Source organism: Phascolarctos cinereus, unplaced genomic scaffold (genome assembly GCF_003287225.1).
Source record: "Phascolarctos cinereus isolate Bilbo 61053 unplaced genomic scaffold, phaCin_HiC Scaffold_2;HRSCAF=192, whole genome shotgun sequence".
Lineage (NCBI taxonomy): Eukaryota > Metazoa > Chordata > Mammalia > Diprotodontia > Phascolarctidae > Phascolarctos > Phascolarctos cinereus.
In genome coordinates, this window is record NW_027555625.1 from 239135895 (window position 1) to 239150538 (window position 14644).

General features: G+C 38.3%; 1 protein-coding gene across 6 annotated transcripts in view; it reads left to right on the top strand.

Annotated features, from left to right (window-relative positions):
* CASS4 (Cas scaffold protein family member 4) overlaps positions 1-14644 on the top strand; it is a 62514-nt gene that overhangs the window by 2468 nt on the left and 45402 nt on the right. Inside the window, exon 1 of one of the 6 annotated variants that reach the window (XM_020981425.2) lies at positions 12658-12810. The exons of the other annotated variants lie outside the window; for them this stretch is intronic. Within the exon in view, the coding sequence (XP_020837084.1) occupies positions 12799-12810 (12 nt within the window). The 5' untranslated portion in view covers positions 12658-12798. Of the gene's footprint in view, positions 1-12657; positions 12811-14644 lie in introns of those variants that run through there. 6 annotated transcript variants of the gene reach the window in all.

Here is a 14644-nt window from a genome sequence, read left to right on the forward strand (position 1 = left end):
TGAGGAAACTCCTCCCAACTTAACTCTGCTACATCTGTGCAACTTAGAGTCTTAGAGAGTTAGTTGTCTGGGGGGAAGTGGCACTAAGAAGTAAAGTGACTTGTCCAGGGTCATAACCAGTACTTGTCAAACTCAGGTCTTAACCCCAGATCTTCCTGACTCCAGGCTGTCTCCATCTATTCTGTTGCCTCACTATGGAATCACTCAGTCTAAAATTATGATCAATTGACTAGATCACATTATATATTATTAGATTGCTCTTCAGTTAGCATTCATATTAATAATTCGTTAGTTTTTTTTTTATTAGAACCTCTTTTCCTGTAGCTCTGCTAACATTGATTTTCCATTTCTGGGTTATTTTGCCATTAAAGTAGATATAAAGTAATGTCTTAAAGTGATCTTAATTTTAATTTCTCTGCTTATTAGATAATTTGGGTAACTTTTGGAGGGTCTTCAAAATTTATATTTTTTTCTGTATACTATTTTCTTAATGAGAAATCTCTATTAATAAAATCAGGATATTCTTGCACAGTCTACTAACCTCTGTGGGCTTCAGTTTCAGTCTGTAAAGTGAGAAGGTAGACCCCTGGCATCCTTGAATTTTTATAGTTTTTGACTGAAAAAATAATTACTGTTAGAAAAGTTGTCATAGCTACAGAGAGGATATTACTCATACTCACAGAAAGGGAAGCTTACAGCTAAAGTTTTTTAAACTTTCCACAATTTCAATTTTGTATCTGTTCTAATTAAGAGTTTGAAAAAAAATGACAGCCAAATGAACACACTGTTTCAAACTCCTACATAAGAGTGCATAGAAGAAATAATGCAATAGCACTTTACATTTATTTCTACAAGCGTGAATAGAGGTCTAATCCATGTTAGCCTTATTTATGTGAATCATATGCAAGCACCTCATGGCTACCCCAATTACCTGAATAGTAGTGATCCTTCAAGTGTTCATGTAACAGGCGTGTTCCAAGAAGTCAGGTAAGCCCCTTCCCACTCATGCATAAGGGAATCCCAGGATACAGGCACAAAAGAAGAGCTTGAGCATAAGACAACAATACCACACGGAGTTGGAGGAAGAGCAAATGGGACGGAGATACCAAACTGCAAATACACCTAGACAGAAACCTGTGTTGAAAGCTAATGCATCCATGTAGCCCTCCAGAGAGAAGTTTCTGTACTAGATGGGCACCTGGGAAGAGACCCTTCATGAAGACCATAGCAACCGTATGACCCTTGGAAAGAGAAAAGCCTGCATTAGATGGGGGTGATGAACTGGTGGTAGAAGAAAAAGGGGAAGAGGAGAAAGGAGGACTGCAACAACAGCATTTGGGGAACCAAGGAGCAGAGGAGAGACTAGAACCCAGGTGCAATGAAGTACAGACCCATAAACATAGAGGGGCAACCCCAGACTCTGACCTTTATCAGCACTGAATTATGGGCATAGAGCAGGCTCAGGAGGGAAGACTGACTCGATTGCTCCTGAGCTATAAGAAGTATTGCTATAAGTGGGGTAAACTATATAGGTTCTGGTGGCAGGTGGATTTAGAGCATTCTTGATTATGGACCAAGGTCTAAATCCTGTTTTGTATTTTGTTGTTTAACAAAATCTTTTCTGTTTATTTCCTTTATAAGCCTGAGAGCTTACAGGGGTAGCCGAGGGCCCTTTAGGGAGAAGCAAAATGAGAATGAATGATATATGAAAGGTCCCAGGATTTCTTTGAGGAGTGGGGGTTAGAGTATGCTGGAGCCAGCTCATGCAGGCGCTCAAGAGCCAATTGTTAAATTTTCACTGTAAGCATTTATATCTCAGAAATCAGCAAATACTACAAATGAAGGCTTGATTTACTGTTTTGCTCATTATCTAGAAAGCGATGGAAAAAAGTAATTACTTAAGAAAGTAATAATGTAAAAAAAAAGAAAAATAATGCAGATTAAACTTTAAAGTATATCATGTGTATATTTCTTTTTCAGAAAGCTAATTATTAAACATTTACCAGTTCATTACTGGGGGAAGGGATAAGCCAGAGAGATTTTAAAGAGAAATAAGATAGTGAAGTTCACAGTGCTCCCCTAAGTGAAAGGCATGGCACAAAGAGACTTTGCAAAAGTCTCCTTAAAATTGTATCTGGATATCCTGTTAGGAGTAACATTCTCATGCCAGGACTCCATTTTAGGGACAAATGTAGGATCATTCACTGATGTGTGAATTAGGGAGCCCTGGCCTACCCACACCAGTAGTGCCCATGTGGGGCAGCTGGGTGGCACAGCGGATAGAGCACTAGGCTTGGAATCAGGAAGATTCATCTTCATGAGTTTAAATCCAGCCTCAGATACTTACTAGCTGTGTTACCCTGCATAAGTCACTTAACCTTGTTTGCCTTAGTTCTTCATCTGTAAAACAAGCTGGAGAATGAAATGGCAAACCACTCCGGTATCTTTGCCAAGAAAACCGCAAAAGAAAGTCAGAAAAAGTTGGACATGACTGAAATGACTAAACAAGAATGGCCATATGAGACAGCAACTTTGTAAGTACCAAGATAGGAGTGAGCCGTCAGCGTGAGCCTAGGGAACATTGCATAATTATGCTTTGTTGTGTATGTCTAGGAGTGAATGTTCACCCTGACTCTGCAAATATTAGATGACTGGTACACCATGATAGGTATGGATTAAGGGTTATTCATTTTTGGAGTACCTACAGTCAGACATCATCAGGTCTTTGCATATCCTTTGGGGGAGGGGTTCTGTAAATTACTGACATTGGTTCATAGATATGAAGACAGTGAAGCTGTTGCCTTATATGAGCTACTTGAAAATGTGCCTTCTTAGGTAGTGATAAAGGATACTCTGAAAAGAGATGACTTAAAAACTGGTTACTAAAATTTTCACTTCTGGCAAAGACTGCTAAACAGTCCCTCACAAAGAGGAAGGATAAATTATAGATCAAAAAATAGAGAAAAAGCAAATATTAGTGCAAACAAACTCATAAACGAAGAAAAGCTGTGTTTGAGTAGATACTGTGATGTTTAAAAAGTTCAAGAGATATAATTTCTGGGTAATTAATTAACAATGCTAGCATTTAATTAATAAAAGGAATGGTCATTTGGTTGTCTCTCTTGGACCAAAGATGACTCCTGGAGGTGGACTCACTTGGAAGAGTAGGTGTTCCTGAGGGTAACAATCAACTCTGGTTAATAATTGATGAGAATGAATATTACAATTAGAAGTGGACCTATTCTTTTTTTTGTGGGGGGCGGGGCTAGGCAATGGGGTTAAGTGACTTGCCCAGGGTCACACAGCTAGTAAGTGGTATGTGTCTGAGGCCAAATTTTAACTCGGGTCCTCCTGAATCCAGGGCCAGTGCTCTATCCACTGCACCACCTAGCTGCCCCAAGGTGGACCTATTCTAATGAGGGGCTGGGGGAATGTAACCTTGATTATGTTGTTTACTTCTGACTACCCAACCTTGGGCGATCTAATCAAAGAATTTATCTGTGTAGAGCACAATGGGCTTTTTCTTGTAAGGTTGGTCGGGGTCTGAATAAGATTGAGGAGAGTATTAATCCTTTCTGCTATCATCAGTTCTGTCCTCCTGAGCCTTAAAATAAGGACTTTAGAAAAAGTGGGAGAACTCTGTATCTTCCCACATCATTTGTTACTAATAATCATTTCTCTCAAATATAGGAGGCATAAAACATGTTTTTAAAACTTCTTACCACTAAAAAAGATAAAAGAAGATTATTACCTTCAAATGATTTGTACATGCTGCGCTTTCTGGTATTGCTTTGATGTAAAAAAAGAAAAGAATAATATATTTCCCCACCAATACTGAGGTTTATTCTGTTCAATTCAATGAACGTTTATTAAATGTTTACTATGTACCAGGCACTATGTTAGGTGCTGGGAATACAAAGACAAAACACAAAATAGTCTCTCCCCTTAAGGGACCTTCCTTCTATTAAGGAACACAACATGTATATGTACAAGTAAGTTGAAAAATATATAGATGTAGATATATATACATGTGTGTATACATGTGTATGTATGTATATATGTGTGCATGTATGAATATATGTGTGTGTTTGTATGTGCATATATATTAATTTCTTGGTGGAAGGACACAGGCCTAATATGAAGAATAGTTTTCTGATAAAAGAATAGAGGTTCCAGAGGGGCTCCACAATGGAAGGGTGGAGAAGAATGGAATAGGGAAACACCAGATAGATAAAACTGACATAAACGGGTATAAGAGAACAGGAAGTGGTGGTCAGAAAAGGAAATTTGGCCTGGACAGTCTATCAGAATTAAAGGGATTCTGGGTGGAGTCATGAGCAAAAGGGCTGGAAATGAGGGGTAGCAGAACAGATGCCTAGTTCCTAGTCCTTCCTGATAGGGCAAAGGCAGGGGTTATTATGCTCTACTATATTATGCTGTATTATATTATTCTGTACTCACCCTCAGCCAGCTCAGCTGTGGCCAAGATTCACTCCATTGTAGAGTAGATTGTTTCCACCAGGAGAATGCATAAGACTCTACTTTCACAAAAGAATAAGGATTTCTGGGACACTTTCCTCCCCTCCATTAAAACCATCTTCAATTTCCCCTGTAATCTACATTATATGAAGAAGTATGTGCTGTCCTGGGTTATTTTCTGGAGTTTTAAAACTGGTATGCTTATGGCACAGTATCTTGCATAAAGTTGACACTTAAAAAATGTTTTGTTTTGTGAGGCAACTGGGGTTAAGTGACTTGCCCAGGGTCACACAGCTAGTGAGTACCATGGGTCTGAGGCCAGATTTGAACTCAGGTCTTCCTGACTCCAGGGTCAGTGCTCTATCCACTTCACCACCTAGCTGCCCTTGTTGTTTTGTTTTGGTTTTGTTTTGGTTTTTTGGTTAAGAAATGTTTTGTTCCTTTTTGTTTTGTTTTCATTTGACCTGTTAAATAAGATGTGCGTTTTGGGCCATAGAACTTACCTAACAAATATCTGCATCATAAGGTGAATATCTTATTTCACATTCAACCCTAGCCAAAAAGCAAATGGCTTTATAGTATTTTATCAACACTAAGGAAAGAATGGTGTTTAGACCCATGGAGGGAGGCCATGTCCACAGGGCCTACTAAATAGCAGAGTCTTAATTCAGGTTGGAGTTGAGAGACATAGTGAAGGATACTCAAAGAGTAGCAGCATACCTTCATCAAAATGAGTGAGATAAATCACAATGGTTGCCAAAGTTCAGTAATCCCTCCCTGTCTTTGATTCTGAAGGTAGCTTATCTGCTTCTTGATGGCTGGGTACTTCATACTAGGATGCTGGTTTAGTCTGAACTCTATTCTAAATCACACTTTTGGTATTTGCCTTCAATCTGCTAATTCCTCCTTGATAAGTTGCTTCAAACTCAAACACTTATTTAAACCTAGATCTTTCTCAGATATTATTTAGGCCTTGTCTTAGATTTTGTTGCTAACAAGCTTCTCTCTTATGCTCTTTTGGACATTGGCTGACCTCAGATGTTCTGATCCATGTATCTCTGTGTTCTGGTGAATTTTCATCTCAGGTCTTCTGGTACTATAGGCAAACTGTGTCCTCTCCTTCTCCCTGTACACAGTTTCCCTCATAGTAGGCCCTCAATTCCCGTGCTCCCTGGACAGAGCTTTTTAAGAAAGGGAAGGCCAAAGCAAAGGCTTGAAATGAAATGTTTGTTGTTAATTCAACATTTAAAGAGCATGTACTGTGTACAATGCCCTGAACTTGGTCACTGGGGGAGGTGTAAAAATAAACAAGATGTGGTTCCTACCCTCAAGGAACTTAAAATAGAGGAGGGAAATAAAACTTTTACATAAATGAATATAATAGAGTTGAATTGGCACCAAGAAGAGATATGAAAGAATATGAGAATTCAGAGATTGCCTCTTGCTGAGGCTTCAGGGATGATTCATGAAGGAGATAGAATTAGAGGTGAGCCTTAATTGATGGATAGAGATTCAACATACAGAGGTGAGAAGAAAGAATGGCATTGTAAGCATAAAGAAAAACATGGAAATAAATTTCAGAATATGTTGGTAGGGGAAGGGTGGCCAGGAAGGGTTGAGAGAGGGGAGAGTGAGTAGGGTGGTTTGACTAGAACATAGAGTTGAACAGAAGTTTGATGATAATATTGGAAGGGTAGTTTGGAGCCATGCTCTGAAGTGCTAAGGAGTTTAGACTTCACTTTTTAGCCCATGAGGGGCCATTGAAGGTTTTTTAAGCATAAAAGTGACATGATTAGACCTAGTAGTGGTGTGTATTCTGGATTAGAGGAAGGAGACGCTTGGAGGTGGAGAAATCAGTTAAGAGGTCACTATACTAATCTAGGCAAGTGATAATAAAGGACCATACTACAGTGGTGACAGTGGGAAGGAAAAGGAGGAGTAGTTATGAGAGATAGTGCAGAGACAGAGTGTATAGGACTTCAAAGCATTTAAAATTCGGTCAGGGTAGAGAGAGGTCAAGATGGTATCAAATATTTCTCTTCCTTCCTTCAGAGGCCCTATGTTGGCTTTAGAGTTTCCTTTAGGAGTGAGCTTTATGAGTTTTATCTGTACACAAGAAATGATACTGTCATTCTGTGGATATCTATAGCAGCCCTTGAGGTGATAGGGGAAGCACTTTTCAAATTAAATTTTTTAAAAAGAGAAAATAAGGCTTTGAGGGAAAAAGAACGAGTGGAACTCACTGGAACTCACAAAAAGATCCTATGTTGTCCTCTTAGAGGTTAGAGGGATGTTTCTGTCTTGAAGCCATTGTTGTATATGTGGGAAACAGAACTATACACTTTAGCAAATCAAATTTGAGTGGTCATGCCATGAAATCAATGAGCTTGAAATCATTTTGCAAAACAGAAGCAGACTTGGATAGGAGGGGCTATGATGGGGGAAAAAGTCACAGGGGTGGAACAGGGGACAATGGTTGAGCTTCTGCAACCCTTCATGGAAAAATATGTGACATCAGCAGCACTTCCTGTTTCCTAAATGTCTGGGAGTCTAAGACTTCTCTGACTCCCCAGTTCCAGTTTGACCCTGATGTGGCAGCATCTACTCCTTTTAATCTGAACCCTGGTTGTCATGATGTGGAATTCTGAAAGTTGTCCCACTTCTTCCTCGTCTGACAGTTTTGGATTTGGACTGTTTATTAGAGCTTTTCACAGAGACCAAGGTCATTGGTTTGACCCCTATAGAAACCAATCAGTTTCACTTGGTTCCAGTATACTCTTAAGTCTAGCTGGACATCTTATTTGTGACTGTTCAACACCATCACTGTTTCTGAGAGGAAAATTGTAAAGGACCTACTTTACACAGAATCAGTCTCAGAACTAAAAGGTACCTTATAGGCCATGTAGGCCCATCCTGGCTTGAATAAGTATCCCCTTTACAAGATATCCAACAAATTGTCTATAAGTTTTTGCTAGAAGACTGAAAGGGAACCTCCTGAGTTAGCCCATTCTTCTTTTGAATAGCTCTGATTGTTGGGAAATTTTTTTTCTTTACATCATTGTTCTGGTTTCAATTTCAATCCATTGCTCCTATTTCTGTCCTTTGTGGATAACTAGAAGAAATTTAATCCCTTCTTCCAGGGATAGCCCTTCATTTGAAGTATTTTGTAATATTGAAGTGAACTTGAAATAGTTATTTCTCTTCTGTAAGCTTAATAATCCAAATATGTTATTATCTTAGATCCTCAGAGTGTTCTCAGTACCTGAAGACAGTTTCCCCATTTCCAATGCGTTAACCTTTATAGACTAAACACTCCTAGTTCCTTCAGAAAATACTCATATGACATGAATGTTAGGCTCTTTCCCATCCTGTTTGTCTACCTCTGAGTTCTCTTCAGTTTATCACTGAGCTTCCTAAAATGTGCCATCCATAACAGAACACAATATTCTTAAGTGTGAACTGGCCAGGGCTGAGTACAGAGGGACCATCACCTCCTTGGTCTCTCAATAGTCTGCCTCTCTTATTGCATCCTGAGACTACTTAGTTTCTTGGATGTCATATGACACTGTTGACTCATTGAGCTTGCAATTCAAGAGAGACCCCAGATTTGTTTCAGATCAACTGTTGCTTTTTTCATACCCACCACCATTAGGAAGTTCTTCTTTTATAATTTGAGCTCTTAACTAAGTTCGCAATGCAGGGGAAGATGTAGCAGTCTTCTGTCCTTTGCATATCAACCATCTGCATGCTTAAGAAGTGACATAGCTGGGGGTGGGAGGGTGGGCTCATGTCTGTAATCCTAGGAGCCTGAGGCTGGTTAATCTCTTCAACTCAGGAGTTCTGAGTCACAGCAAGCTAAGCCAATAAGGTGTCTGAGCTAAGTTTGGCATCAGTACGGTGGCCTCTGGGCTATGGGGGCAACCACTAAGTTACCTAAGGTTGGAAATGGAGCAAGTCAAAGATCCCATGCCCATCAATAGTGGGATCAGGAGTAGCCCTGTATTTCTAGACTAAGACAAGATGAAGAGACAAAAAGACATCACCAAGAACATTTATGCTAGGGACATATACATTGTTAGTGCAGTTGTGAACTGTTCTAACAATTGGAGAACAATTTGAAACCATACCCAAAGGGCAATAAAACTGTGCAGACCCTTTGATCCAACAATACCGCTTCTGGGTCTGTATCCCACAGAGATCAAAGGAAAAGGACTTATGTGTACAAAATTTTTTTTTGTTTTTATTAATTTATTTTGATTTATCAACAATCACTTCCATAAGCTTTTGAGTTTTAAATTTTTCTCCTCCCTTCCCACCTCCCTCCCCAAGACAGCATGCAATCTAACATGGTACAAAAATATTTATAGATGGTGGCATCCTATGGTGGCATAGTATTGGAAACTGAGATGATGTCCATCAGTTGAGCAAGTTGTGGTATATGTTTGTGATGAAATACTATCCTGCTATAAAAAATGACAAGAGGGTTTCAGAAAAAACTTGGGAAGACCTATATGAATTGATGAATAGTAAAATGAGCAAAACCCAGAGAACATGTACACAGTAATAGCAATATGGTAAACGATGATCAACTGTGAAAGACTCTGAATTCTCTGATTAATGCAATGATACAAGACAATTCTAAAGGAATCATGATGAAAAATGCTATCCACTTCCAGAGAGAGAAATGATAGACTTTGAGTGCAAATTAAAGTGTATTTTTTACTTTATTTTTCTTGCTTTTTTTGCAACATGGATAATATGAAGATGTTTTGTATGATTTCACATGCATAGTTGATATAGAGATTGCCTTCTTAATAGGTGGGGGTGGGGCTGAAGAGAAGGGGAAAACTGGAACTCACAAAAAAAATTTTTTAAGGAATGCTAAAAATAAATCATTTATTTTTTAAAAAGGACAATAATCATCAAAAAGGAAGTGGGCCCATCATATAACAAGAAGGAAGGAAAACAATTAGACAGCCCAAGTGCTGCATTGGCATCCACCAAATGGTACAAGAAAAAGAGGAAAGCTGCTGTTGCACTGGGTAGATTCCTATTAGTGTTTACAGAAAGACAGACAAGAATTGGGACAAGATGAGAAGGACTGAGGGGTTGCAGTCTCTACTGGTGGAGAGAATGCTCATGTTGATGAGAGTTAAGGAAATAATGAAGTAACTGAGAATCTACAAACCTCCTGCTAGCAATCCATCCTTACCTGAAGAACCCTCGCAAGATATTTTTATAAATAAGATGGAGAAATAGAGGTTACATAGAATGTTGGCCCTTTGAGGGAACAGGCTCTTTCTTTTCTGTCCCTACGTACTATTGTGTAGTACACAGTAGTTCTCTAATAAATGCTTATTGAGTTGAATTCAATTCAATAGGCTAGGATGGTGTGAAGGGACTGTGATGATATGCACCAGTGAGTATTCATGCTAATGGTATTATTGGTCTTTTGTAATACTGAAGTGAACTTAAGATACTTATTTCTCTTCTCTAAGCTTAATAGTCCAAATATGTTATTATCTTAGACCCTCAGAGTGTTCACACGAAACAAAACTGAGACAGACTGATAAATGAAATTTCAGAGAAGGGTGAGCTAAATGGTAATAGAATAGGGAAGAAGCTGCTGTAATAATGTGATAATTTTTGAGTCAAGATGATGAAGGAGGAAATGGCAAGAAACTAGAGAGGAAACAACTTAGAAAGGAGGAAGGCAGGAGCCCTATTTTAAAAGGCTATCCCTAAGGGTGATAAAACAACAACAACAAACCAAACTAACATTTATTCAGTATTTTTCATACAGCAGCTCATTAAAAACCTTATAACACCTTCAGGGTAAGTAGTACAATTGTTATTATCCCCATGAGGAAAGGAAAGCTCAAAGACAGTAATTAGCTTACTCTTGGTCACACAATTTATAGGTATCTGAGGCAGATTTTGAACTCAGGTCTTCCCAATATCACATCCAAGTCTGCTATATCTCCTATATCACAGAAGGAGACATAAGATAGGGGAGCAAATTGTTTTAGGGGCCATTTTCCAAATCAGTGATTTAGATCATTGTTTGGAGAAAAGGTATTAAGATGCTTTCATGTAAGTGTCCAAAAGTTGTAAAGCCAAAGCATAAATGAGGTTTATAAAGCATCATTTTTATTTTATATGTTTTTCATTTTCTGGAATCTGTTAACACTCCTTCTTGGGAAAAAAAGAACAGGAATAAGGTTAAGGATAAAAGTAACTTGTTTATATAGTGCTTTAAAGTTTACAAAGCTCTTTCTTCACATCAGCTTTGTAAGGTAAGTGATATGAATGTTGTCCCCATTTTTCAGATGAAGAAACCTTAAAAAGTAATAACAAATAGTTATGTAGCATTTTTTTTAGGCAATTAGGATTAAGTGACTTGCGCACAGTCACACAGCTCGTAAGTGTCAAGTGTCTGGTCTGAGGTCAGATTTGAACTCAGGTCCTCCTGGCTTCAAGGCCAGTGCTCTATCCACTGCGCCACCTAGCCACCCATTATATAGCATTTTAAAGATTGCAGAGATGGAGGATTGCATTTTATTCTCATGACAACCCTGTGAGTTAGGTATCTATATGAATGGTTATGCTAATTTGTTGTTCAATTTCAGTCATCTCTGACTCTCTGTGACCTCATTTGGGGTTTTCTTGGCAAAGATACTGGAGCGGTTTGCCATTACCTTCTCTGGCTCATTTTGCCTGATGAGGAAACTGAGGCAAACAAGGTTAAATGACTTGCCCAGGATCACACAGCTACTAAATGTGTGAGGTCAGATTTGAACTTAGATCTTCCTTATTCAAGGCCTGAAGCTTTGTCCATTATTGCACCTAGCTGTCTCACGATAATAAATTGATGATGATGTTAAAAAAAAACCACCACCAAAAATAGAAAGTACACCTTAGTTTCCTCTTCTGTAAAATGAAAAGGTTGGAATAGATGGCTTCTCAGTTTGATCTATGATCTTAATTAATCAGTGATTTTATCCATCTAGGGAACCCCCTAACAACAAATGCAGGTTGGTACCTTCTTTGCAAGTTAGAGAGTTGCCTAGGGCCCTGAAAGGTTAAATAACACAAGGTCACATAGTCAGCAGTTGTCAGAGGTGGGGTTTGAACCCCAGTCTTCCTGAATCTGAGGTCACTTCCCCATACATTATGCTAACTTCTCATCCCATGATCCTAATAGTAAGGAAAAATAATACATGGGTAAACTACTCAATTTAAGCTTCAGCATTTTGTTATATGAGGAAAACCTGGATTATAGTCCTGGTTCAGTACAATCTGTGTGACCTTAAGTAAGTCATTTTCCTATCCTGGGCCTCAGGTCTTTAAGCTGGAAAATAAGAGCTGAACTAGATAATCTCTAATATATCTTCTAGCCCTAGCATTCTGTGTTCCACGATCCCTTCCAGCTGTAACATTCTATGTTCTAGAGTTCCTTCTAGTTCCAGTAGTCTTCCTCAAACAGTGATTCTAAGAGGCCCTAAGAAAAACTCTAATATTTAGGCATCGAAGAAAGTGTTTTGTTTTGTGGTTGACTCTTGGAATTTTTCTTTTCTAGTCAAATTCATTTTTCCCCAAATAGCATGAGTGTGTAGTGCCTCCTGTGATTTCAAGTGTTCCTCTATGGTATGTCCTTTCCACTTGAGTGGTAATGGAGAATTTGAGGCATTCACAAAAAGGGACCTGGACCCAATCCAGGAGGGAAAAACAGTAAATTAAAGTTACATTAGTTCACAATATTCCCCATGAGCACCAGGCTATTTTTAGAGCTTTTATTGTTCTTTACCATCCCCTACGATGTAGTGGGAAGCATAATAGATTGAGATTTGGTAGACCTAAATTCTAATACCAGCTCAGATATTAACTCATTGTTAAGCTTTTGCTAAGTCATTTCTTTTCTTTGGATCTCAATTTCCTGATCTAGAAAAAAAAAGAATAGGTTGGACTGATAGGCTCTTTAAAATCCCTTCTAGCTCTAAGATTCTATAAATTTAGGACTACAACTCATAATGAGCATCATTTGCATACAGTTGACCAGGAGCCAACCGGAATGTTAGGATTTCTTATGTAACTAGCCCTATTCATTTCCCAATGGCTGTTGATTTCAGACCATATCTCTTGGTATGAACAGCTGTAGAGAGAGCATAGTCCAGGGTGCAACTATTTGAGACTCCAAACCAAACCTCACAGAATTCCAGTGCAAAGTATTGTGGAAAGATTTCACCATTCAAATAGATTTCTGCTGGGATTTTCCAGGAGATGGTATAGGCACCTTTAAAAAAAAAAAAGGAGGGCAGGATGAAGGTCAATGTAAGTATCCAAACTTATTTTTTCTGGCATATTTTCTAGAACATTTTGAATTGCCTGGGATATTGAATTTATAGAGTTGTAAGTTTCAATTTTTTTTTAAATTTAAGGAAGAGTATAATGATGGTTTCCATCACTCAAAATCATCTGAAGTTAAGTTGTGCCTCAGGTAAAATTGAGTTGGCATATTGTTCAAATGTTTGGCTTGATTAAATCAAGTTTTAAAATATAAATATTATTAGGCTTGGGATAGATCTTTACTGTACTATAAAATGGTTTCAGAAGCTGCTTCTGATACTCTGATACTTCCTATCTGTGTGGCCACATGGAAAGGCACAGCCTTGGTGAGACTCAGGTTCCTCATTTGTAAAACAGGTGATATTGTAGCATCAACCTCATAGTGAGATAATATATTTAAGATGTTTTGCACAGTTTGAAGAATTAGATATACAAATATTATTTATCATCCATACATCCAACTATGCTTTTTATAACTTTAAATTTCTGCTTTCCAAGAGAGGAAATTGAGTCACAAACAGAATGATGATTTTTTTTTCTAAGCTATCTAACAAGTCTGTGTTGGACTTGAAGAGGACACTAGAGTTCTACTTCTCTGTCCTTCATTTGAATTACTTGGCTTTTGAATAGCCTTAAGACTACAAATAAACTGTATTCTATGCTTAAGAATGGATACAAGAAGTAACTGTTTAGCTGTCACCTCATTAAAAAAAAAAACCACAGCAGAACATTCCAAATATTTCAGTGAATGAAATGCAGATACTGAAACAATTCTGAGTGGTCAGCACTGTTCTGTGAATACCATAGCCCTCTCACAGTTTGGCATAAAGTTGCCATGACAAGGGAAAGGAAAATAATAGGAGATATTGCATATTTCTGCCAGTTTTGTGAGACAGAAAAAAATCAAAATACGTATATTTAAGGAAAAGTAATTGTCATAAAATATCACATTCTATCCAATTTTAAGTAACGTTCGGTTCCTCATTACCAATTGAACTTTACTTTTAAATGTAGATATTAAGATGGACAGGCATATTGAGATCCTTACTGATCTGGGATGACTCAGTTCCTAGGAAAATTCAAGAAAGGAATAGTTTTTTTTCCTTAAAAAATTATTCCAAAGGTGAGAAAATAGAGGAGCAGGGGGGAAAGGAAAAAGAGAGAAAGAGACAGAGATAGAGACAGACACAGAGTCAGACACGAAAATACAGATCAGAGAGAGTGAGAAACAGGAGGGCTGCGAGGGAGATGTTTGAATAGGAACATAATCTTCAGTTGTAGGACATTAGAAACTTGAAAATTGTTGTTCAGTCCCTCATTTTACTGATGACTTTCCCAGGGTTTCTCAGTGAGCTAGCTAGCGGCAGTGAGGACTCTAGGTCTCCTGATTGCCACTATACTTTGAGAGAGAAGGAAAAAGAAAGGGAGAAAGTCATCAGGCCAAGAAAGAGAGGAAAGAGTAAGGAAAGGGAGAATAAAGAGGCAGTGAGGGAAGTGATATAAAGTACTGGTAAGAAAGGAGGAAGAAAACGAAGAAAAATCAGAAAGAGTGGAATCAGAAAGAAAGAAGAGGGAAAGAAGTATACATGATTTGGCAGGGTTCCCTTTAGGTAGGGTGGCCTTAAATGCTTTTCAGGAGGAACCAGGAAATGGCTGGGTTTTCCTCTTATAATATGCTTTACTTATGTCATGTTCAAGACACTTGGTACAGTGTGATGCCTAGTTCATGCTGTCAGCTTCTGAACCTCTGAGGATTCCTACTTCTGTTCCTGACACTGGTGCAAACAACAAAATGCATTCTGCACAAGGAACTAGTCTA